Below are 24,041 nucleotides of genomic sequence, written 5' to 3' on the forward strand. Positions count from 1 at the left end.
GCTTGTATAGATAATCAGCAAGGGGTAGAAAGTCATCTTAGTGATTAAGTAGTAGAGCTGCATGGATAAATGATTTTTTAGTTCCAAAAAAATAAATTTACAGAAAAGAAAATCAGTTCAGGTTGAACCAAAACTTTTTGGAATTTTTGGTGTATCAGAGAGCTGGAAATTTTTGTTTTGGGTTGAATAAAATGTTTCATTTGACTCAAAATTAAATGTTTTGATATGGGGCATTTTTAATCTTTTTAAATAAAACCAAAGGAAATGAAGGGCTAGATTCACAAAAACAAATATGACCCCCCGCCCCCCACTTCCTGTTCTAAATTGCTGTTTGATGCTGAATTTTGGTGAGTGGGTGTGTGAGGGTTGGGGGAGAGGGAGTGGCTTGATTCTGATATAGTGTTTTTAAATCAGACTGCACTCCTGCATGATTAAAAGGCACCACAGCACGCTGGTATGAAAGACTGTATAATTATCGATTGATAAAGTATTGTGAAGTTACACATTTTTAATACTGTATGTCTGAGTATGAAGAAACAAATTAGTAGAGCTATAGTTTGTGCACACCATGTCCAGGTACCCCTGCTGTCTCTTATAATTAACTGTAAGTCAGACACTTGGAATTTCAAATCACTCCTCCACAAAGAAAGAGCTGAGCCTTACTCTAAGCAGGCAGATTCTGCTGAACCTAATACTTTTCAATTGATGTTAATCCTTTAAGATTCCCCGTGTAATTAGATCAGGCCCTGAAACATAAACCCTTGTATCAGAGGCCTGGTATGATGCCTAAGGCCTGAACTAAATTAATGGTCAAGACTTTGTTAACATAAAGCAAAGTTAAGCTGTGAGCAAGAGGCAGGCCCAGCTCAGAGTCTGGCAAGGAGAGGGCTGATGTTGCAAAAACACACACACCTAAAAGGTACTGGACACTAGAGATATAAACATATGCCAGGATGGTACCAGAACACTCCGACACTAGCACATTCCACACAGATAACAAGGAACATGCTGACCCATCCTAAAGACGGGCAAAAGGGTAATATGATGGATGGGGTTGGTTTGACCGAACTAACATGTACAAGGTGATAGGTGGCACCTTACTACGGTGAGGGGTTGTTTTGAGGGGTTGTTGTGGCACCTTACTACGTAGAGGGGCTGTTTTAACTTTTTCTTCCATTTGGTTAGGGACTGAGTGGGGGAGAGTTGTTAAGTACAAGGGACTCAATATTTGGAGAAGTAGCCTGGTAGAGAAATGGGCAGAGGGTTGGAGCCAGTGTTTATTAAAAATTTGAATCCTGGCTCAAACACTGATTTGTTGGGTGGTCTGGTAGAAGTTATCACAAATGAAGTTCCCCTAAAACAGCAATTTAATCTGCCCATGTAGAGCCAATGCCTTTAACAGAACTTCATGCCAGTGTAAACGTCAATCTGCAAAGATCAAATTGCATAGTTAGAAGCTTAGAGTGTAAACTTGTTGATAAAGTGATTGTCTTTAGTTGTCGACTGAGGCTCTTGCCACATATATAGATGCCCAGGAATAATAGCAACCGTGCCTCAGTTTCCCTATATGTAGGGGGGATAATTATATTTCACTGTGAGGGCACCAGGAATATAGTGTTTTGAACATGTGTACATATGCACATTATGCAGCTATTAGACAGTCTGTGTGGGTGTGTGCAGGCAAACATAGGTACATATCACTGAGGACTAAACCGGTGATGTTTTTAAAAGCAGCCACATATAATTAGCTTTCTCCTTCTGAAAGTTAATGCTCTGTTACAGTTTACAGAACAGCCTGGGTGAAAGTGATCATGAAATCATAGAGTTTGCAATTCTAAGGAAGGGTAGAAGGGAGAACAGCAAAATAGAGACAATGGATTTCAGGAAGGCAGATTTTGGTAAGCTCAGAGAGCTGATAGGCAAGGTCCCATGGGAATCAAGACTGAGGGGAAAAACAACTGAGGAGAGTTGGCAGTTTTTCAAAGGGACACTATTAAGGGCCCAAAAGCAAGCTATTCCGCTGGTTAGGAAAGATAGAAAATGTGGCAAAAGACCACCTTGGCTTAACCACGAGATCTTGCACGATCTAAAAAATAAAAAGGAGTCATATAAAAAATGGAAACTAGGACAGATTACAAAGGATGAATATAGGCAAACAACACAGGAATGCAGGGGCAAGATTAGAAAGGCAAAGGCACAAAATGAGCTCAAACTAGCTACGGGAATAAAAGGAAACAAGAAGACTTTTTATCAATACATTAGAAGCAAGAGGAAGACCAAAGACAGGGTAGGCCCACTGCTTAGTGAAGAGGGAGAAACAGTAACAGGAAACTTGGAAATGGCAGAGATGCTTAATGACTTCTTTGTTTCGCTCTTCACCGAGAAGTCTGAAGGAATGCCTAACATAGTGAATACTAATGGGAAGGGGGTAGGTTTAGCGGATAAAATAAAAAAAGAACAAGTTAAAAATCACTTAGAAAAGTTAGATGCCTGCAAGTCACCCGGGCCCGATGAAATGCATCCGAGAATACTCAAGGAGCTAATAGAGGAGGTATCTGAGCCTCTAGCTATTATCTTTGGAAAGTCGTGGGAGACGGGAGAGATTCCAGAAGACTGGAAAAGGGCAAATATAGTGCCCATCTATAAAAAGGGAAATAAAAACAACCCAGGTAACTACAGACCAGTTAGTTTAACTTCTGTGCCAGGGAAGATAATGGAGCAAGTAATTAAGGAAATCATCTGCAAACACTTGGAAGGTGGTAAGGTGATAGGGAACAGCCAGCATGGATTTGTGAAGAACAAATCATGTCAAACCAATCTGATAGCTTTCTTTGATAGGATAACGAGCCTTGTGGATAAGGGTGAAGCGGTGGATGTGGTATACCTAGACTTTAGTAAGGCATTTGATACGGTCTCGCATGATATTCTTATCGATAAACTAGGCAAATACAAATTAGATGGGGCTACTATAAGGTGGGTGCATAACTGGCTGGATAACCGTACTCAGAGAGTTGTTATTAATGGTTCCCAATCCTGCTGGAAAGGCGTAACGAGTGGGGTACCGCAGGGGTCTGTTTTGGGACCGGCTCTGTTCAATATCTTCATCAATGACTTAGATATTGGCATAGAAAGTACGCTTATTAAGTTTGCGGATGATACCAAACTGGGAGGGATTGCAACTACTTTGGAGGACAGGGTCATAATTCAAAATGATCTGGACAAATTGGAGAAATGGTCTGAGTTAAACAGGATGAAGTTTAACAAAGACAAATGCAAAGTGCTCCACTTAGGAAGGAAAAATCAATTTCACACATACAGAATGGGAAAAGACTGTCTAGGAAGGAGTACGGCAGAAAGGGATCTAGGGGTTATAGTGGACCACAAGCTAAATATGAGTCAGTGTGATGCTGTTGCAAAAAAAGCAAACATGATTCTGGGATGCATTAACAGGTGTGTTGTGAGCAAGACACGAGAAGTCATTCTTCCGCTCTACTCTGCTCTAGTTAGGCCTCAGCTGGAGTATTGTGTCCAGTTCTGGGCACCGCATTTTAAAAAAGATGTGGAGAAATTGGAAAGGGTCCAAAGAAGAGCAACAAGAATGATTAAAGGTCTTGAGAACATGACCTATGAAGGAAGGCTGAAAGAACTGGGTTTGTTTAGTTTGGAAAAGAGAAGACTGAGAGGGGACATGATAGCAGTTTTCAGGTATCTAAAAGGGTGTCATAAGGAGGAGGGAGAGAACTTGTTCACCTTAGCCTCTAAGGATAGAACCAGAAACAATGGGTTTAAACTGCAGCAAGGGAGGTCTAGGTTGGACATTAGGAAAAAGTTCCGAACTGTCAGGGTGGTTAAACACTGGAACAAATTGCCTAGGGAGGTTGTGGAACCTCCGTCTCTGGAGATATTTAAGAGTAGGTTAGATAAATGTCTATCAGGGATGGTCTAGACAGTATTTGGTCCTGCCATGCGGGCAGGGGACTGGACTCGATGACCTCTCGAGGTCCCTTCCAGTCCTATAATCTATGAATCTATGAAACTAATTCCTCTATGCATTTCACTCTGGCAACATGCTTCAAACTTCGTAACATAATTTACAAAATCAAGTCTGAGCCACGAGTGCAAAGCGGTCTATGAAAAAATATCTAGCAAAGTTTCCGCAGGTTTGGCGCTCTCAGTAACAGCTGAATTGAATGTTGTGAAACTTTGTTTTAAAAAATGTTTCTGCTTGTATGATAAACATCAGCCCCAGGGGCAATTGAGGAGAAAGTTTTAAATGTTTGAAAAGAGCTGCTTAGACAATATCTTTTACAGGGCCAACTTCTGTTGGGGAAAGAGGAGACAAGCTTACACAGAGATGTTCTTCAGGCTAGCCTCGGCCAACTTTTTTTTTTTTTCAAACGGGGGTGCCTAAAACCCCTTAAGTTGGGGTGTGTGTGAGAGATTTAGGGTGCTTGACTTGGAAAGCTTGGGCCTTAACTAAGCAGACCACTTGTTCGCTATTAAACCACTAGAGCATCCTGCTTTTCAAGGATTTATCCCTCCTCAGGCAAAACCAGGCGTGGCTTTGGACGGTCTGGGACAGGGGCTGCCCTTTTGAAGAGCGCCCCGCTCCACCCCTAACAGTGTGACCAATGTCATGCTGGGCCTGGGGGGGCAGAGCAGCACACGCTTATAAATGGGTCTCCCCGCCCCCAGCCTGACCTTCCCGGAACCTGTGAGGCCCAGGTCCCACCGGCGAGGGCAGGGTCACGCCATTCCCGAAAGACCTGGCATGTCCACTGTGGTGGCCGTAACCTCGTTGTGCCTCAGTTTCCCCACCTGGGAAGCAGAGACGCGAACAGCTCCCCTGGCCTTGCCGAGGGGCGGGGCAGCAGTTCATGGCTGCGACGCCCCAGCTCTCCCCAGCACGTGCACAGGGCCCCTCAGGCGCCACGTCTCTACCTCGGTCCCAGCAGCGCGGAGGGGACACGCGCCTCAGGTAGCTTCCCCCCCCTCCTCCTCCTCCACGGGAGAGGAGGAGCTTGGCGTTCTACCTCATCCGCCGACGCCACGAGGGTACCCGGATGAACCAGCTCTCGCGCGCGCTTCGCTGCCGTCACGTGGCCACCCAGAGCGGCTCCCTCCCGGCCTCGTGCCCTTTGACCAGCGGCGGGCACGTGACTGACTCGGCCTTTCGCCCCCCCCCCCGGAAGTCTCGCGATTGTTGGCGCCCGCGGCTCCTAGCTCCGTGTGTCGCGGGGAGGAGGAAGCGGCCCAGGCCTGACGGGACCGAGCGCGGCGCGGACCCCCCTCCCGCGGCCAAGGTGAGAGGAAGCGGCTATTAACCCTTCCCGCGCAGCCGGGAGGAGGCCGAGCCGAGACCCGGCGCCGCCCCGCCTCCCACCGGAGGCTGCTCCGGGGCTTCCCGGCCCGACCCCTTCTCCTCCCGCCCCTCAGGTTTCAGCCCCCGCCTGGCAGGCTGGGCCGTGAGACCACCCCCCCCCCCACCCGGACCGGAATTCCTCTGGCCTAGGCCCAGCACATCCTTCTCCCTCCGCCCCACCCCACTCACCTCCACAGGCCCCCGTCCTGCCCGCCCCGCTCACCCCCACGGGCTTTAGCCCCACCCCCAAAGGCCCTAGCCCCTGCCCCGTTCTCCCCTCTGCTCCATTCACCTTCCATAGGTTTCAGAGGAGCAGCCGTGTTAGTCTGTATCTGCACAAGGAACAGGAGTCCTTGTGGCACCTTAGAGACTAACACATTTATTTGAGCATAAGCTTTCGTGGGCTACAGACCACTTCTTCGGATGCATATAGAGTGGAATAAATATTGAGATATGTGTGTATATATATCTCCTCAATATTTATTCCACTCTATATGCATCCGAAGAAGTGGGCTGTAGTCCACGAAAGCTTATGCTCTAATAAATTTGTTAGTCTCTAAGGAGTAATTGTGGCACCTGTTCTTTTCACCTTCCATAGACAGGTTTCAGAGTATCCGTACAAGGAACAGGAGTCCTTGTGGCACCTTACAGACTAACACATTTATTTGAGCATAAGCTTTTGTGGGCTACAGCCCACTTCTTCGGATGCATAGACTGGAACATATAATGAGAAGATAGATAGATATAGACACAAACACATACATACACACACACATACAGAGAACATGAAAAGTGGAAGTAGCTATACCCACTGTAAGAGGCTAATTAAGAGGCTCTCTGGTCACTCAGTAACAGACTTAAAGGTGGCATCAACAACAGACTCCAATGAGAAACTGCTGAGCTTGAATTAATATGCAAACTGGATACCATTAACTTGGGTTTGAATAGAGACTGGGAGCGGCTGAGTCATTACACATATTGAATCTATTTCCCCATGTTAAGTAACCTCACGCCTTCTTGTCAGCTGTCTAAAATGGGCTATCTTGATTATCACTACAAAAGTGTTTTTTCTCCTGCTGATAATACCTCATCTTAATTAATTAGCCTCTTACAGTTGGTATGGCTACTTCCTCCTTTCCATGTTCTCTGTATGTATACATATATCTTCTCACTGTATGTCCCATTCTATGCACCGGATGAAGTGGGCTGTAGCCCACGAAAGCTTATGCTCAAATAAATTTGTTAGTCTCTAAGGTGCCACAAGTACTCCTGTTCTTCTTCCATAGACTCTAACCCAACCATCTTGTGCCCCTCCCCCCATCTTTCTCCCCTCTCCTCAGAGCCTAGGGTTAACCTTTCCTCCCTCCCCCCTTCCACTGCCTGTGCTCAGAGTTCCCATTTACCTCCTTTTCCCCTAGCCCCAATCCCTGGGTTGGGAAGGAGGTGCATGCTGTAAACTGTCATACATGAGTATTACTTGTGAAAGTAGAGGAAGGCACATTCCATTAAAATTGCACTGCTCTGAATTTATGAATTAGTATGTCAGCCTCTCCATTTTCTTTGTATTCTGTCACCTAGTCGTAGAACGCTCTACAAGCACACAACAAATAGACTGTCTCTGGCCCTAAGAGCTTACAGTCTTCACCAATCCATCTGTGACTAAAGGCTAGTTTTGTCTCCATTACATGATGCCCTATGCAGAAGATATTTGAAGGAAAGGCTAAAATTACATTAACTTTAAAAAAAAGTGTGTGTTTTATTATATAAAAAGTGGCTTAAAGCAAGATGATAGAACATTAAGTGAGGCTGATATCATTGTCTCATGTAAGAGTTGTGTATACACATCTAAAGAGACTGAGAATGTGAAGATGATGCTGTTTATAAGTGGAAAGGCAAAATTATAATGCCTGGGACCTCCGAATATTTTGAAGATATGAATCATTACATGCTAAGTGTTAAAGATAGTGTTAGCATTGGCCTGCTAAAGCCAGGGTTGTGAGTTCAATCCTTGAGGGGGCCATTTAGGGATCTGGGGCAAAAATCTGTCTGGGGATTGGCCCTGCTTTGAGCAGGGGGTTGGACTAGATGACCTCCTGAAGTCCCTTCCAACCCTGATATTCTATGATAGTGTCCACTATTGTATACACACAACTTGTAAACTACTTATTTCAAGGATTTTTTGTTGTTGGTTTTGATCAGAATTAGTATGACAGTGCGTGAGTGGTTATCCACTGAAATAGTGTAATACTAAAATTAGTGTGTTAGGTGTCCATCTATGATAGCTGTAACATCTTTTTAACCAGTTACAAGTTCAGTTTTATTTTCACTACAAAAGAGTTTATCAAAGCAGTTTTGCAACTTTCTGTTCTAAGGTTTACTTCTTTTCCAGATGTCAGAAGATCTTGCAAAACAGCTAGCTAGCTATAAAGCTCAGCTCCAGCAAGTTGAGGCTGCTCTTTCTGGGAATGGAGAAAATGAAGACTTACTAAAATTAAAAAAAGATTTACAGGTGAGGATTGAGGGAATTAGAAACTGAGATCTTTCTATCATGAGTAATGTCAGCAAAAATGCCATCACTTTCTCTCAAGCAGAGACATAGCTTGTTGCTGGGTATTTGCACTTCAACAAAAATAATAAATACTTGTCAGGGTTATTGCAAAATGTAAGTTAAAGATTTGTTTTATGATCTCAGATTGCTTGAAGAGACAGTGGTATAGCTGGCAGTCCCAAAGTTTGGCCTGTCTTTTTAAGTTTATTAATATTCATGGTTTTTTAATGCTTTTTAAAAAAGTCACTGCTATTTGATTTGTTTTTAAAAAAAGATGTTAGTACTTCACCATCAAGAAGAAGAAGAGTTCTTATTTGAGATGTGCAAGGCTTTGGCTGAAACACTTAAATAATATTGCCTCCCTTTAAAAAAAGAGAAGGCTAAAAAAAATTCATGTCTTAGCTTAAATTGATAGTGACCACACTGTTGCATTGCACATGCAGGCTGAAGGAAGAACAAAATTTGCGGAAAGAACCCTTTTAGCTTCCAAAGGGTTGGAGAAAGAACTATGAAAAAATATGCAAATAGTCTTTTTCTTTTTTTTTTTTTTTTTTACTATTTTTGTACCTTTTATAAACAACCTTTCCCAATCTTCATTAGTGGCCTTTTTGTGGTATTAGAAAATGGTGGTATAGTAAATTGTAGGCATCAAATTTGATAACCTTGTAATTTAATCTAATCTCCACTCACATCTGCATTTTTTAAATCCATTGCATGCTACATTTAAACTATGTAGCTATTTCCATTAGTCACGACATTTGGGCTAACCTGAGCACTGAATCTCTCCACATACATTTGTGTTGAATAAATCAAATCAGCATCAAATTAGTCATTATGCACACTTTCAAGCACATCTATAAATCAAGTATCAGAGGGGTAGCCGTGTTAGTCTGTAGCCACAAAAACAACGAGGAATCTGGTGGCACCTTAAAGACTAACAGATTTATTTGGGCATAAGCTTTCGTGGGTAAAACCCACTTCTTCAGATGCTTATGCCCAAATAAAACTGTTAGTCTTTAAGGTGCCACCAGACTCCTCGTTGTTTTCACATCTAGAAAGATAGCTGAAATACCTTTACAGCATAAGTCTGAATTCCTGCCATACCTTAGCCTCCCACTGACTTTTTAATAGAAGTTCTGGGTATGTAAGGAATGCCAGATTTGTTATAAAGTATCAAATGTGCCACCACCTGGAATATGTTTAGACTTAAGCTCATAACCAGTTATTTTTTCTTAATAGATAAAAGCTACTCAAAGTCCTCATTAGACCCACTTTGGACAATGGCATGAACACCTTCAACTTGATTAAAAAGGCCTTTTTTATCACTTCAGGCAACAAAATTGGCACATAATTGTGCCTGTATTTAATGTTTTCTTAAATGTTAGCGTATGGGTGCAAAATACTACTTTGTTATTGCTCGAGAGAGAGAGAGCACTATAGCAGCCAAGTTATTATTCACAAACCTTAAGTAGATAAAACTACCCACTGCAGCATTCAGTAGCTGCTGCTGCTGCTTGAAGAAATGGTAACAATAACAATACAACTCAAAAACAAGCTAAATCAATGTCTTCTATCAATAAGCTTTAGATTTCCTTTTAAATGTAAAAGTCTTGTGTCCACAGGGAACTTTGTAGTATAATGAGAATGTACTTTATTGCACATTCTTAAAAGCATGTGTATATTTTTAAAATCCAGAGCAAAACTCATATTTCTAATACCAATACAAGGTCTACTTTGATGTGTGGAAATCATTGATGTGAAAGGACAACTTGGAAAAAAAAATTAAATGCTTTCTGCACAGCATAGGGAAGATGTTTGCGTTCCCATCTCCAAAAGTTTGCTACCCATACATTCCACCTTAAAAATGGAATATAAATCCAACTTTATATTTTTTTAGCGTCTCAATTAAATTGTTTCCTGTTTGTTCTAAAGATTATCAGTTATGTATCTGAAACAATCCTTTATCTCAGTATTGTATCCATCATTACCATACACCGCATGCTCAGCTTTGACCAAGATATTTTAATGTAAATAATGGGCTCCCCATCTTTTACTTTACTGAGGGACTTCTAGCAAGGTACCTATGCAACCAAGGATCAAATCTAACTTGCATGAACTAGAGTGGATTACAACCAGCCTCCTCTTTAATATGATGTTACAAGCTGTGGAAAATATGCACTCCACAATACAAAGCTCCATCTTGACTTGTGTGGAAGGCCACTCTCATAAGGATGGATCTTTGCATGCTGGGACCTGTAGTCTCCACAGGTTGCATCTCCATGTCACAGGAAGGTGGCAGCAAGTCACATTGTATAGCTTATTTGTCTGCATGTGGCTACCTTAATTAGAAGTTTTACTATAGTAGTCAGTAACAGCACATTCTAACTCTTCCCCACAAATCTTGCTTTAAAAATGAGCCATTCAGCCTTTAAAGATGTCAATAGTGTTATTTTACTGTAGTTCATGAGCTAGTCTGTCTAGAGTCCAGAGACCCCGCCCCCATAAATGCGATCTGACATCTGAATACTGTACATGAGACAGTTGCAGCTTCTCTTCCTGCTTTGGTAGTGGGTACCACATTATTTTCTGCTTAAATAAACTTCTTGTTTTCAACTTCCTTCAATGTCTGTTCTTAGTTTCAGTTGGTGCCCTCATGTTTTTTCAACTTGCTACTTTCTTTAAGAATTTTATGGGATAGAGTTCTCTTTTTTTTCTCCCATTGTTATTTCTACAAATCTAGTTTCCCTAGCCCTTGAAACTCTGCATAAACTTAATGGTGCTTTTCTGTACCTTGCAGTTCCTCAGCTGTTACTGTAATGTGATGCCCCCCACTATGTGCAATACTCCAGTTGTGTTCTCACTAGCACTATAGTATGCTATATGTTAGAACAACAAAACAGATGTATTGGAACCCTAACCAATTCAACACATGCTGTATATGGTTCAAGTTTCTGTCCACTATCTGTGTCCAGTATTAAGATACATAGGCAAAATAAGATTTTACCACAAGTTTATTTATAGCCTACCCTTTAAACAACTGGTAAAGTCAAGGAATTGTTGATTGAGTAATCTGTGTGCATATTCACTCTAGTTCTACAATGAGCTATTTTAATAGATAAACAATTTATGAAGGAGGCAGGAGTAAGTCAACTGTCTCAAATTACAGTGGTTTCTGTATATCTGAAACGCTTACCTTCAGGTAATCAGTGCACAGCTGTACTCTATTTGACCTGCTGATACACATATCACAAGCCATGATGCTTCCTGGATTTGCAGATTACTGCTACTACCACCCGCTCTGTGAGTGAAGGAGCAGTGTTAGAGCTCAGACCTGGGGAAGGAAAAGTAATTAATGGTATGTACTCTAAGGAGCTCCCTCAAATGAAATATTCTAAATATCAAAATCAGTGTTGGCCCATATGCAATATTCTGCAAAATAAAGATTATAGTAAAGGTAGACTGTGGCCATATCCTCTGTTCCAGTCCCTGCCACAAAATCACCAGAGGGTCTTCTAAAGCAAAAACAAACCTCCTTGTTAGGAAAAGCATGTAGGTTGGTTCAGATAGGTTTGGGGAGGGATAGCTCAGTGGTTTGAGCATTGGCCTACTAAACCCAGGGTTGTGAGTTCAGTCCTTGAGGGGGCCACTTAGGGATCGGGGCAAAATCAGTACTTGGTCCTGCTAGTGAAGGCAGGGGGCTGGACTCAATGACCTTTCAAGGTCCTTTCCAGTTCTAGGAGATAGGATATCTCCATTTATTTATTATTATATCAACAAACAAAAGAGAATCCAGTTCTCAGGCCCTTTGTGCCTCTGTGCTAGCTAGTCAAACAAACATATAAGAAAACTAAACACTTTATGGGGTTGGTCTCCAGGAATAGAATCCTCAAACTTCTGGAGAAATGAAGAGCAGCCTTCTCTCTGCCTTGAGCTTTCCTTCTCTTTATAGGCCCTTACTTATCAATGAGGTTTAGTGAATCAGGGTCCAGCTGTTCTCTCTCATCTCTGCTGAGCTGAGAGAGGAACCCTGCTGGGTCCCGCAGCCTTCCTGTCCCACTCTCTAGATAGTTGTTGATTCCATTTATTAAGAAAAGTGGGATGGGGGAGTCTATCAAGACTGTAGAGAGTTCCTTTTGGGGCCTTTCAAATCTTATTTAGGGTGTACCACTTACCAAAAGTACTTCTCATCTTGGATCTTGACTAAGGAAAACATTGGAGTCAGGAACATTGAATCTTCATGCTTTGTATTGTTTCATGAGCTAACGTGGAAATCCATTTTGAAAAAGGCTGTTCCTCATCACAAGTACAATTTCTTTATTTAAATCACCCCACAGCCAGTAGTTGCAAAGAATGCTTGTGCCTGTGCTGGACCAACACGTGCCGTTTCTGCTCTGGCAAAACTGATTCAATTGCTCCCAATTCATCCTGCTGCTGGCCTTGCCTCTGGGCAGTAATATTTGTGGGAGCAGCAGCATATAGACATAATGTGTTGTGGGGCAAATCTGTCGAGAGGAGAGGGTTATTTGGAGGTAGTGGGTGGGAAACGCAGGATGTCTGCAATCTCCTTAATTGAAATATTTGCCCTTAATTTTGCAACTTGCATCAGATAAAAATATGGGGATATTGTAAGGGCTAACACCATTGCTTGTTTCTGAATTGTGGAGTTGCCTTTCCTCATGTAGGAATGTGCTTGTGTTTTGCTTTTATCTGCTAGTTGTTGAACTACGTATTGTGACCAAGAGTCTTCACACTGGCAAGTAAAGTGTAGCACTGATTCAATTGGCATTTGCTACATCGCAATAAAAGGAATAGACACTAAATATCTTTCTCATTAAGGTGAAAAATATGCATTCAAATTCTTGCCCTCTAAACTATCTACGTATTTTCTTCCACTGGTTTATGAAATTTATAGAAAACCTGGAAATTTGCCTACCTACTTTGGCTCCTGAGTCAACAAAGATGGTGGCTACCTAATTGGGGAAGTTATTTTGTTTTAAAATAGATAACATTGAGACTGAAATAAACACCTACCCATAGAAGTTGTTCTTCCAGGTCCAATCACAATGGCAGGGCAGTGGGTGGAAACTTACAGCACAGTACACAGCAATGCATCTGCTCTGTGAATACATGACTTCACTCTGTAGTGTCTAAAGGCACTAAAAATCAATTAATAGAAAAAAGATACATTTTCTGCTGCCATTTTTCTTGTTCAGGTCATTCTGTCAGGTTAATGAGGAGGCTCTGGCCCCACACTTTGAGGCCCTGATTCAGGAAAGCACTTAAGTGCATAATTAAGTCCATCATTATTCAGGAAGGCAATTAAGCATGTTCCTAAATGCTTTCCTGATATGGGATACTTTCCTAAACTGGGATCTCAAAAAGGAGACACTCCTCTCTCCATAATATCTCCATGGATACTTCAGCTCAGCCAATCCCCACTTTTTCAAAGGAACTGAAAAAACGGCACCTCTCATTCAGAGGTGCTTATCGTTAGTATGCTTATTTTATATGCAAGTATTCTAAAACTAAGCAATTTGTAATTTCTGGGCTAACCATTTTTAAAATAATCCCTAATGAAAAATAAACTGCAGTTGAGGCGGAAAAGCAAAACATTCACAATTATCTATCTTAACGTTTATTTGCATCAATTTAGCCCTTGCCTTCCCTATGAGCAGTGAATGTAACACTGGCTACTCACTCCCCATTGCTGCGATGTGCTCTTCAGTCAAAAACTGAGAATCATGTGCAGCACACGTGCAAAGAGAGTTGCATCAAGGATTGTTTCCACGTGAATAGCTGGCTATGTCTCTGAGCCTATGCAAAAGCAGTTCAGCTAGAAATAATTGCTGTAAAAAGGAAACATTGGGGAATTTTGAAAGTTGACCAAGGGTGGAGAGGTGGCCTCATTTTAATATAACATACAGTCATACGTTGTTTATTTCTACATATGGGATGTCTAAGGCTAATACATTGTAATTAGTGGTAAATAGCCAGCAGTCTGCTTTACATCAGATATACGTTTAATACAATCACTACTAGAAAATAGATCTGTCAACTTGGAGGGAAAATAAAGCACAGTAATGGTGTTTGAAAGTGTATTTTTTGCCTCTTCCTTTTCCAGGAAGTTATAGAATTAACCAAAGATCTCCTTTCAACACAACCTTCGGAAGCCCTTGCAAGTTCTGATAGTTCTGCTTCTGCCCTACCCAGTCACTCCTGGAAGGTTGGGGATAAATGTATGGCAATATGGAGTGAAGATGGACAGTAAGTGTAGAAAACAAACTTCTCTAACAGTTACATGAAATAATACAGTACAATGGTAAGAGATTTTCATTCAGCTTGAACTGCCCCATTTGAGTAATTCTAACAAAGAATAGCTAAGAGAAATTAAGTAACCATTGTATTTCCTTTTAGTGAAGTTCAATATTATAGACAAAGCAAATTTGATATTCGGTGATTCTGAAAACACCTTTTCTTGTCACCACCCTCAAAAGAAATATAACATATACAACTTTAAAAAAAAACCCTACACTTTCATAACTAATTATAATCATTTAGTGTAGTGCCTGTCAAATGTACCGGGGTATGTAATTGCCATTCTGTTTATATATTTTACATTTACGCACTGTCATGAAAAATGACTGAGAGATTTAAGTCTGTGCATTTAACTTGGAACACCATCCTTTGATTGTAAAGGAACTGTAGTTCTATTGCGATTGCAATATTGCTCTGTCTTTAGGGGCTTGATACTTGGCTGTACCATGCTCTGGAGATGCTGTACCAAAATAGTTGGTTTTGACTCCCTCAGCTAATGTTATTGAGCGTTTCTGAGGTTGCTTCAGTTTACTCTGATCTTGTAGTCTTTGAAATACAAAGATATATATTTTCAAAATGATAGTTTATCCTTTATTTTGTAACATAGAAGCATTTCTGAATTTTTTCTAATCAAACTGTTCAGATTGAGTAAACATCCCATTTCCTTCTCTTAGAAAAGAGTTGAATCCTTGTACAATGGAGCTGCTAATGCAGTGAAAACGAAATATACGCATTGATGCAGAATTATTGATATTTTCATGTAGAAAACAAACTGTTCAAAAATAAAAACACTTCTTCTGTTGCTAGGCATCGATGGCTGAAATATTTTCTCACCTAAGATCATAAATGTTACATTTTTTTAAATTCTTGGGTCACTACTGGGTCCCAAGGTCTGGTCCTAAACCACTGATCAGAATGAAAAGTTTGTTGGATCTGAAAGCATTTGAACTGGTCCACTTAGATGTTTCTAGTTCTAGCAGGTCAAGTGGTATTGGACCTTACTCACTTTGATTACTATCTTGTTTCTTTCCACTAAAGTTGCAACATGATTTAAGCAGCCAGTGTCTCAAGAACTGCTAGCTAGAGATTAATGCTTCCTACCACACAAAAGCTGGGGCTCCCCTCAGTTTTTATACAGTATAAAGCATTGGTGTTTAACTCAATTCAAGTGTTTCTCAAGATGGTGGCTATATCAAAACAAAGTAGGCAGGTGTGTTAATTGGAATTATATCTGTAAGTATAGTCTCTAGCCTCTGCAGCAGAGCTGGGCGGGAGATTGAGACTTCAAATTTTTTCCTCGTCCCAAATTGAAATAAAAAGTCAGTCTCAAAACCTTTGTAAACAGATGATCCGAAAAGAATCAGTATGGCCTTTTAAAAAGTTTTTAGTATAAATTAACTAGAGGTTTGAAATAAAAAGTTGTTTTGAACTAGAAAATGACAAAACAGGACATTTAAACAATTTTGAAACTTTCTTTTTTTTTTTAATTTGAATCAAAATATTTGTGAAACTCAAAACCAGCCCTTCCTGTGAACAGTTTTAGTTTCAACAAATCAGCATTTTCTGGTGGAAAAAGCATTCAGTCAGAAAATTCCTGACTAGCTCTAATCTGTGGTATCTAGAATGCCATAGTTTTACAATCTGATATTGTATGACCTATCAACTAGGAAAAAAAGGGAGATTCTTAACTTTGCAGTTGCACAAGGCATTTGTTTCTAGCCTGAATAGCTATTGGGCCTTAAAATTGTCACTAGTTCCTTGATCAGCTAGTGAGGTTAAGCTCTTGTGCAGGACTGATGTACTTAGGTCCTTAAAGAACATTAACTTCTCAGCTTGATTTGTATTTTGTCCCAAAAAATGAAGCGGATTGGTAGAAAGTACTTAACTTAATGTTAGTAGCTGAATAACAGTGTAGGTGTTGTAGGGCTGAGTATTAAACCATTACTCACATGCTTACAGCCATGATATCTTTACAGGTGTTACGAAGCTGAGATTGAAGAGATAGATGAGGAGAATGGTACTGCTGCAATCACGTTTGCTGGATATGGCAATGCTGAAGTCACGCCTCTGCTCAACCTCAAACCTGTAGAAGAGGGAAGAAAGGCAAAAGAGGACAGTGGCAACAAACCCATGTCCAAGTAAGTGACTTGTATAACCTTAGATGTGTACTTTAACAAAGAATTTAGGCCAGCCAAGCATGTTACGTTCGTGTGGTTGGTGGATGGATGGAATTTGCTTAAGAAAACATACTCTGGTAAAACAACCTGTTAGCATCTCACTCTTAGACCAATTCTGCTGTCATATTTATCAAGGATATTAATGTGAGAGACAAAAGTAGAATTCTTTCATTGCCAGCAAAGAGGCCAGTTCTAAACAATGTAGGTTCCAAATCATGATCAGGTAAAGAGCAATGCAATATGGAGATGATGCTTACAATTTGTGTTTCAGGAGAAGATAGAGACTTGTGTGTGTGGTGAAATAGTGAGTATATTATAAATTACTGATTAAAGAAGTGGTCGATGCCTGTAACCTAGCAGAAGCTTTTCAGAGCTCCTGCTTGAAATTGTAAGTGTTGTACAGACAAGTTTTCATTTGGAGGAATGAAAAAACAGCTTCAACAAGTGAAGCTTCTTTGATTCTTTGTGGGAGTACTCGGGGTTGTGAGGCACCTCATTACCCACTGCCCTTAGCATGAGGAACCCTGGTCTGTGCCTGCCATAGGTCAGCTCCCTGACTTCACTGTCCACGGGCAACACAAGCACTCCCCTGTTAGCCTCGGCAGGTCCCGCACTCTTGCCTCAGGTTAGTGATAGGCATATTCCTGCCCCCAAGCATCTCCCTGGAGTGTCCTGTCCCAGTTCCAGTGGATGCTGACAGTAGTCACAGATTTGCTACTGCCAAAGAAGCAGTGCATCCCAATTTACTACACCTCAGATTATTGTTCTGTTTATCACACTGCACTTAGATATATTTATAGTAAAAACTAGTAACAGTTTATTTAACAGAATAGAGAGATCCGGTTGGTAGCAAGTAAAGTATTGGAAACAAATGGTTACATATACCATACAAGCATTCTAGAACCTAGGCTTAACTAGATACTTTCCTGTCTTATAGATCAGTGCTCACCCAAAGTCCTTCCAGCACTTTACAGCAGGCTTGACTCTGACCCTTTGTTCATAAGACAAACATGCGGCTAACTTGCTTTCTCAGTGAAGGATCCAGGCTGTACCTCTGCATTCCCAGATATACCCCAGGAATCCATTGTCTTTACTCATAAACAGGATTCACACCTGCTGTTTATTCCTTCCTGTAAATTTCCTCTCCAAGATTTTGCAGTCTCTTGATAAACTTGGCTCAATATTGAAACAGGCATCCATTGTGAGACATACAATGCCTAATACACATATGACCAGACAGAGAGATAAGTGTCTGTTACCTGCTGCTTGAAAGGAACCTGTCCAAGGCACGCCACCTTCTGATTACCTGCTTTAAGAACATAATTCTCAGCACAGACACACACTTCAAATATTATTTATACACATGTTTCGCAGTGTTTATGATGGCCAGTGGGCTACTGGCTCTTGGTAGAGACTTTGCATGCCACCTTATAGTGAATTATTGTGCATGTATCTGACCCAGGAGATCCCTGTAAAACTCTAGGCACTCTCTGTGCCCTCTGCCAGCTAGCACCAAGAGGTTCCTGATTCACAGCTTCCTGATAAGAAACCAAAATGTAGAGGGGTTACATCTTGGGAACCAGTCTATTTGGAGACCCAAGTACTGGAGCAGCTCTTGCGTCCTTCCTCCAGCCTACGGTAGGTTGTAGGAGAAACTCATAGGATGGGTACTGACTCTGCCTTACCGAATTGGGGACACTAATATGATCCTTGAGGGAGGGAATGGCGGGTGTGTGTGCGCTTAATCCCTCCCCTTTTGGAAGAAACCTGGCATGTGGTTCCTGTCACATACAGATCCCCTGTGATCCACATGAGTATAAAGGACTTGTGCCTCTGTCCTAGCTCCCAAGCACTCATGTTCCTTCCCTTGGTTCCTGGCATTATGGCTTTGTTAGAGCCACACTGCCCTCCTCTCCTCGGTCTACTGTTCTTGCAACACCCCTTCCATGCCAAAAGGGGTTCCACAGGATTAAAGAAAGCTTCTGCAGAAAAGGCAATACAAATTTAGGTTTTATCAAGTTCTTTGCAGATTCCCTAGAGAGGCTAGTGGAGGGGATGATCTATTTCAGACCATTTCTCCCTTTCCCTGTGCCTAATCCCCATCACAGTTGCTGATTTTTACCTGATCAGTGCAGGAGTCCTGGATCAAGGGCATTCTTCTCAGGCAGATCACCATGGTGAGATTTGGTTCATGTTGGAAAAGAGCCACGTACATTCAGAATGTTATTTGATTATATTTGAAAGGGCCATTTGAGAATTTGTGAAACTGGGAATTTGTCATCTGTGCCAGATCTGAGGGTTGCTCTATTTGAAATGGCCTGCTTGGGGCATTTTTATTGCTCCTGATTCTGTATGATAAATATTACAGGAGTGAAATGCTGTAATGATACTCTCAATTGATAGACTGCCTTACAGAAGAAATGACTTAAGGTTCTTTCTAGAATCAGAGAATGAATCTGTTCTGTACAGGCAGCAGATGAAACTAGACTGAAGATGATCCTATCACACCATGGTACCCATGTGTTACACATAACTTACTTCACAGCTTTGCTCTTGCATCTATGGAGTACAGCTTGTTTGGGGAGGTTTGTCAGTATTCTTCATAAGCTTACATAGTCCTGACTTGATTGGGTAATCACTCGTTTGAGTCCTGTTTTGCACACCTAATGGCTTACACACATTTAGTTTCTTATTTGGTACTTAGTGTACCCCTCAGAGTGCTTTATGAAGAGGAAATGGAGGCACAAACATAATCATGGGCTACCCTTCCTTCCTACAGAAAAGAGATGATTGCACAGCAACGAGAATATAAAAAGAAGAAAGCTTTGAAAAAAGCCCAGAGAATCAAAGAACTTGAACAGGAGCGAGAGGACCAGAAAGTCAAGTGGCAACAGTTCAACAACAGAGCCTATTCTAAAAACAAAAAAGGCCAGGTTTGTATATGCTGCCAGTGTGTGAACAGTTAGCCAGCCAAAGGAATAGTCTGACCTGCTAGTTACAGAAAAACACCATGCCCAGACGATGCTTTGGGGGCTCAGCTTCACAGTCTGAGGCAGCCCAGCTGCAAAACAGAGTAAACAGGCTGAGTAATCATGCCTAAATACAAAAAGTCAGTCTTAGGCCTTTGCTTGTGTAGGTTGGGAAATTTGGTCACTTTTCTGCAAGAATTGGGGTTGCCTTTTACATTTTTGTTAATTTATACTAACTAAAAGTTTGCATTTGGAGGAGCAGCCAAACTGCTCCACATCATGCCATATATTGGGGGAACTGTTGAGACCTTAATGCTGGCAAGTGTGTAATTGGGTCTCTTATACACCCAGCACAGCTTTTCATGGCTGTTATAACTGGGCAGGAGATAAGGAAAAGCCTAGAACAAATACCAGTGAAAGGTGGTAGCACTATTCCTCAAATAGTGCGTATTTTGGTTTTTGCTAATATACATTCATGCCACTTATCAGAGGGGTAGCCGTGTTAGTCTGAATCTGTAAAAAGCAAAGGTCCTGTGGCACCTTTAAGACTAACAGAAGTATTGGGAGCATAAGCTTTCATGGGTAAGAACCTCACTTCTTCAGATGCAAGAAGCCAAAGCCTCTGTTCAAATGCTACTTGCATCTGAAGAAGTGAGGTTCTTACCCACGAAAGCTTATGCTTCTGTTAGTCTTAAAGGTGCCACAGGACCCTCTGTTGCTTTTTACATTCATGCCACTGTTCAGAGAGCTCACTACTGTTAGCTTTGTTAATGGTAATGTTAGCCATTGTATAGAAATACAGTGATGCACATTCTGTCAAAGTTATTCAGGGAAAAGAATTCTTGCCACAACCTAGATCTGTGCACCTGTGACTTACATCAATAGTATATAGGAATTGGAAGCTGTTGCTAGTCATTATTATGAAAAACCAAGAAGTTTTAAAAAATACAATACAAACCCATAATAAACCCTTCTGATTGGCTTTGGTTTAGCATGGTGCGGTGTTTTCCCTATTGAAATCAAGCTTGCACTTGCCCAGGCTGTAGCATTGGGTCCACTGTTGATGGCAGCATAGACTGGGAAGATTGGGGTCCACTGGAGCGGAGATCCTGAAAGTCTGGTGTGTGGCCAACTTGGCAGCCATTTCACATGTCTGGTAGAGTAGCCATATTTCAGAGGAGGTGGTGGGGAGACTGAAGTGTTGCTGCCCACTCTGGTTTCCTCCCACTCACCCAGGGGCAGTGTGGAACTGCTGGCGGAGTGCAAAAACGTCAGTCCTTTTGAGCACTTAGCACAAAACAGTCTTATGATAAGTAATGTGGCCTTTATTCCTGAACATTGGCTATAAGGGCTCACAGAGAGGCATGATTAGAACATGGGACTGGGTGCCAGGAATTTCAGTTCTAACGTTGCCTCTGTCACTGACTCCCCCTGTGCCCTTGGGTAAGTACATTAATGTGTCAGTTTGCCATCTATAAAGTAGAGTGTTGAGGATTGTTTGTAGAATTAGAGACCGGACTAATCAGTACTCATGTATTCAGTTAGCAAACTGTCTTGAACTGACTACTCAGGAATGGTGTTTTTGTTTCCTTCTCAGGTAAAGAGGAGTATTTTTGCTTCCCCTGAGAGCGTGACTGGCAAAGTCGGAGTTGGAACATGTGGAATTGCAGACAAACCCATGACACAATATCAAGATACCTCTAAATATAATGTCAGGCATTTGATGCCTCAGTAAGAGGGGGAAAGGCTAAACTTCATCTCTGCAGGGCTTTACACTTATCTTTTTATCATTATATTTTTCTAAAAGTAAATTATTTGTTGGCATGTAGTGAATAGTTCATTTTGTCACCATCACTTGGCTTCAGCTGATGTGAGCCTTAAAGAAATCTACAGCTATTCAGTTGACTCCCCTCATCATTACTAAACTTTTTATATAGTCATCTTAAAGCAAAATTCTGCAGCCAGATGTTTTCGTGAGCTGTTTGCAGTTGCACTGAAACATTGCATTTCAGCTAACTGCTGGTCTCCAGAATCTTCCATTCATACTTTTAGCCAGGGTAGGGTCAGAAAAATGACTGTGTAAAAATGGCACCTTTTAAAAGCTTCTAATTCCCTCTGTATTCACAGTCCTATCTTCTTGCTTTAGTGACAAACTACACTAGCACTACAGAGCCAGTACAGCTCTGGGAACGTTAGCTGGATTCCATCCTAGCTTGTATATAAAATGGAATTGTTAATAAAATTCTGAGTTACTCCCTTGCAAGCTCCCTGAAGACAGTCAGCTTGTACAGCTGTAACTGAGGGCAGAATGTGGCCCACAGAATACATAGGAGTAGTGTGATGATTCATGTGCTAGAAACAATACAACTTCACTTTGAGATTCCAGACTGAATTTGCAGCGCTGGAAATTAGGGGGAGGAATCTCCTTACATGTATACTGAGCACATTTAAACTGGAAGTCACTGAGACACAACCAGGGAACCCCAAGATGACATTTTTAGAGAGTCAGATTTCAGAGTAAAACTGCACTTTAAAAGTGAAGATTTAAGTATGTTCTCAGCCCTTCTACACCATGCACTGCTGGGTTCCGTGGGCTGGAGATGGGACTTGACAACTGTACAGTAAATCCCCACCTTGTTGAGCAGCCTGTGTGGGTTTTTGTCCCCATCCATTTAAACAGAACTGAAGCACATTAGATAAGAATGCCTGGATCCTATTTAGTTAGTTGGAAATGAGTAAAGGCTAGTCTGAAGTTTCTGCCTTGCTATAATCCTGGCTGTGGCCCCACTGTTCATTGTAATTTCAGCCCTACACTGTCAGTGAGCCCTTTCAAGGAAACCACCTGTAAAAGTTCTTGCCTTTGTATGTGATTGCTTCCCTCTGTTACTTGTCTCCCACTTACGGGACTGGTACCACCTCTGAATCCGTAAAGTGTTTAAAAAAACAAAAAAGGTAATGTATAGCCCTATATACAATGTAGATATTATTTTTGTAAAATCTAGGGCTGAGTTAATGAACAGGAGTACTTTGGCTATTTCCTCCATTAAATAATTCAAGTGTATTTCTTGTTCATTAATCCTGACCATGTTTCCCTTGTATATTATGTTAATGTAGCTCATTTTGTAATTTGTTAATTAGATCAGGTCATGTCAGCAATTGATAATGCACTGATTGGTGGAAATGTCCATCAGTTACCTGAGTCACAACTGAAGCTAAACTCTGCAACTGATAGTGTAGAATCCATGCATAGAAAAAGATTCTTCCTATTAATGGGAGAAAGTGATTTTTATGAATACAAAGTGTGTTAATTTCAGTTTTGTATGTTTAACTTTTATTAAATAAAGTGTTAAAATCTCTTGGAGATGTTTGGAAAAGTGAAAATGCACAATGCTTGGACACTGTTGAAGCTCACCATAAGGACTACCACAGAATGCTGAAGGACTGTCAGATACTGATAAGGAAACAAATTAGTGAAGAGGAAAACAGACACTTAAAGTGCTTCAATTTCATTATGCTCCATTGCAAAACTAAGCAAGTTTTGCCTAGTTTAAGATATATCCTACTTGAGGCAGGGGTATAAACTTTGCTGCCTGCAGAAGGACTTTAATCTAAAATGAAGTGTAATCTGGTGCAAGGAGGAAAGCCCCGCCTCCGCATGTAAAACAGCCATTTTCAAAAGCAGCGTGTATGTCAGAGAAATCCCATGCAGCCTGCACTTTTGACAAAGACCCCTTCACCTGTCAGTCATTAGAGGGGGCATTGGTTCTGCTGGATAGTGAGATGGCTGAGTAATGAGGCATCTGTCTGTCATTCCATGGAAAACTACTTGTCCAGGGTACAATGGTTCCTGACACAAGCAGCTGTTTTTCTGTGTGTGAGGAAGAACAGAGACTGGAACTCTTGCTATAAAACATGCAGGACCTGACCTTGAGGAGGGTGGCCTAGGCATAGACTGTCCTTAACAGCGCTGTGGTTGATGTGAATGAACACACCTTTTTTAAAAGGGGCTTAAAAAATGATGCATCAGACATTGGGGTATGTCATTAACCAAACTTTAAATGGCAACTCCACTCTCCCTTTTGGTATAAGAAAAGTCTCCACCATAAAAGCATTTTGTCACTAGCCATTTTCTCTGAAGAGAATGTCAGGGGCAGAGGGCTGCCAAAAATGAAACAGTGCAGGCTGATCCACCATTACTGTAGGAAACACCCCTGCCTCAATTAAAGCTAGCTTGTCTCATGGGACCTTTTAAAAAAAAATAGGTAAAACTAATTGACATAGTGGAAGGCCACATGAGTTATGTGAAACTGGTATATTCTTGATCACTTGAACTGCATTTAGGTAACGTACCTTTTCCCTTCAATGTGCTCTTACTGAGTGCTGGTCCAAGCTAGACAGCCTTAATGCACTTGGCTGTGTTATCAAGCTGTCAGTCCAGATAAGTGTCTTTTTAAAAAAAACAACCTGGGATCCTTCTGGACTAGCATGATGGTTGTGGCATTAATGGTAGCAAGCTAAAACTGGGAGAAATTGAAATAAGCAGAATAGAACAAGAGCTGACCAGGACAGCACTGCTAGTAAATATCAGCAGTCACCATTTTGGCAAGTCCTGTGTTACCCATTAATTTTAATGGATTTCTGAAATGTCAACTGACTTGACTTTAAGCTTG

General features: G+C 41.3%; 1 protein-coding gene and 1 long non-coding RNA gene across 2 annotated transcripts; one reads left to right on the forward strand and one right to left on the reverse strand.

The window, feature by feature from the left end:
* The first annotated feature begins 5,063 nt into the window (after positions 1–5,063).
* Positions 5,064–22,727, forward strand: SMNDC1 (survival motor neuron domain containing 1). The gene is made up of 6 exons (XM_005308147.5): positions 5,064–5,303; positions 7,752–7,871; positions 14,032–14,174; positions 16,202–16,363; positions 19,182–19,335; positions 20,969–22,727. The coding sequence occupies exons 1-6, from the start codon at positions 5,064–5,066 to the stop codon at positions 21,104–21,106; spliced, it is 957 nt and encodes a 318-aa protein (XP_005308204.2). The 3' UTR covers positions 21,107–22,727.
* On the reverse strand, positions 7,868–16,308 carry LOC135972911 (uncharacterized). The gene is made up of 3 exons (XR_010589525.1): positions 16,175–16,308; positions 12,942–13,066; positions 7,868–11,241 (listed from the first exon to the last, which is right to left on the reverse strand). It is a non-coding gene; the product is annotated as an uncharacterized LOC135972911 (long non-coding RNA).
* Positions 22,728–24,041: the final 1,314 nt, after the last annotated feature.

The sequence above is a fragment of the Chrysemys picta genome, chromosome 7 (assembly GCF_011386835.1).
Source record: "Chrysemys picta bellii isolate R12L10 chromosome 7, ASM1138683v2, whole genome shotgun sequence".
NCBI lineage: Eukaryota > Metazoa > Chordata > Testudines > Emydidae > Chrysemys > Chrysemys picta.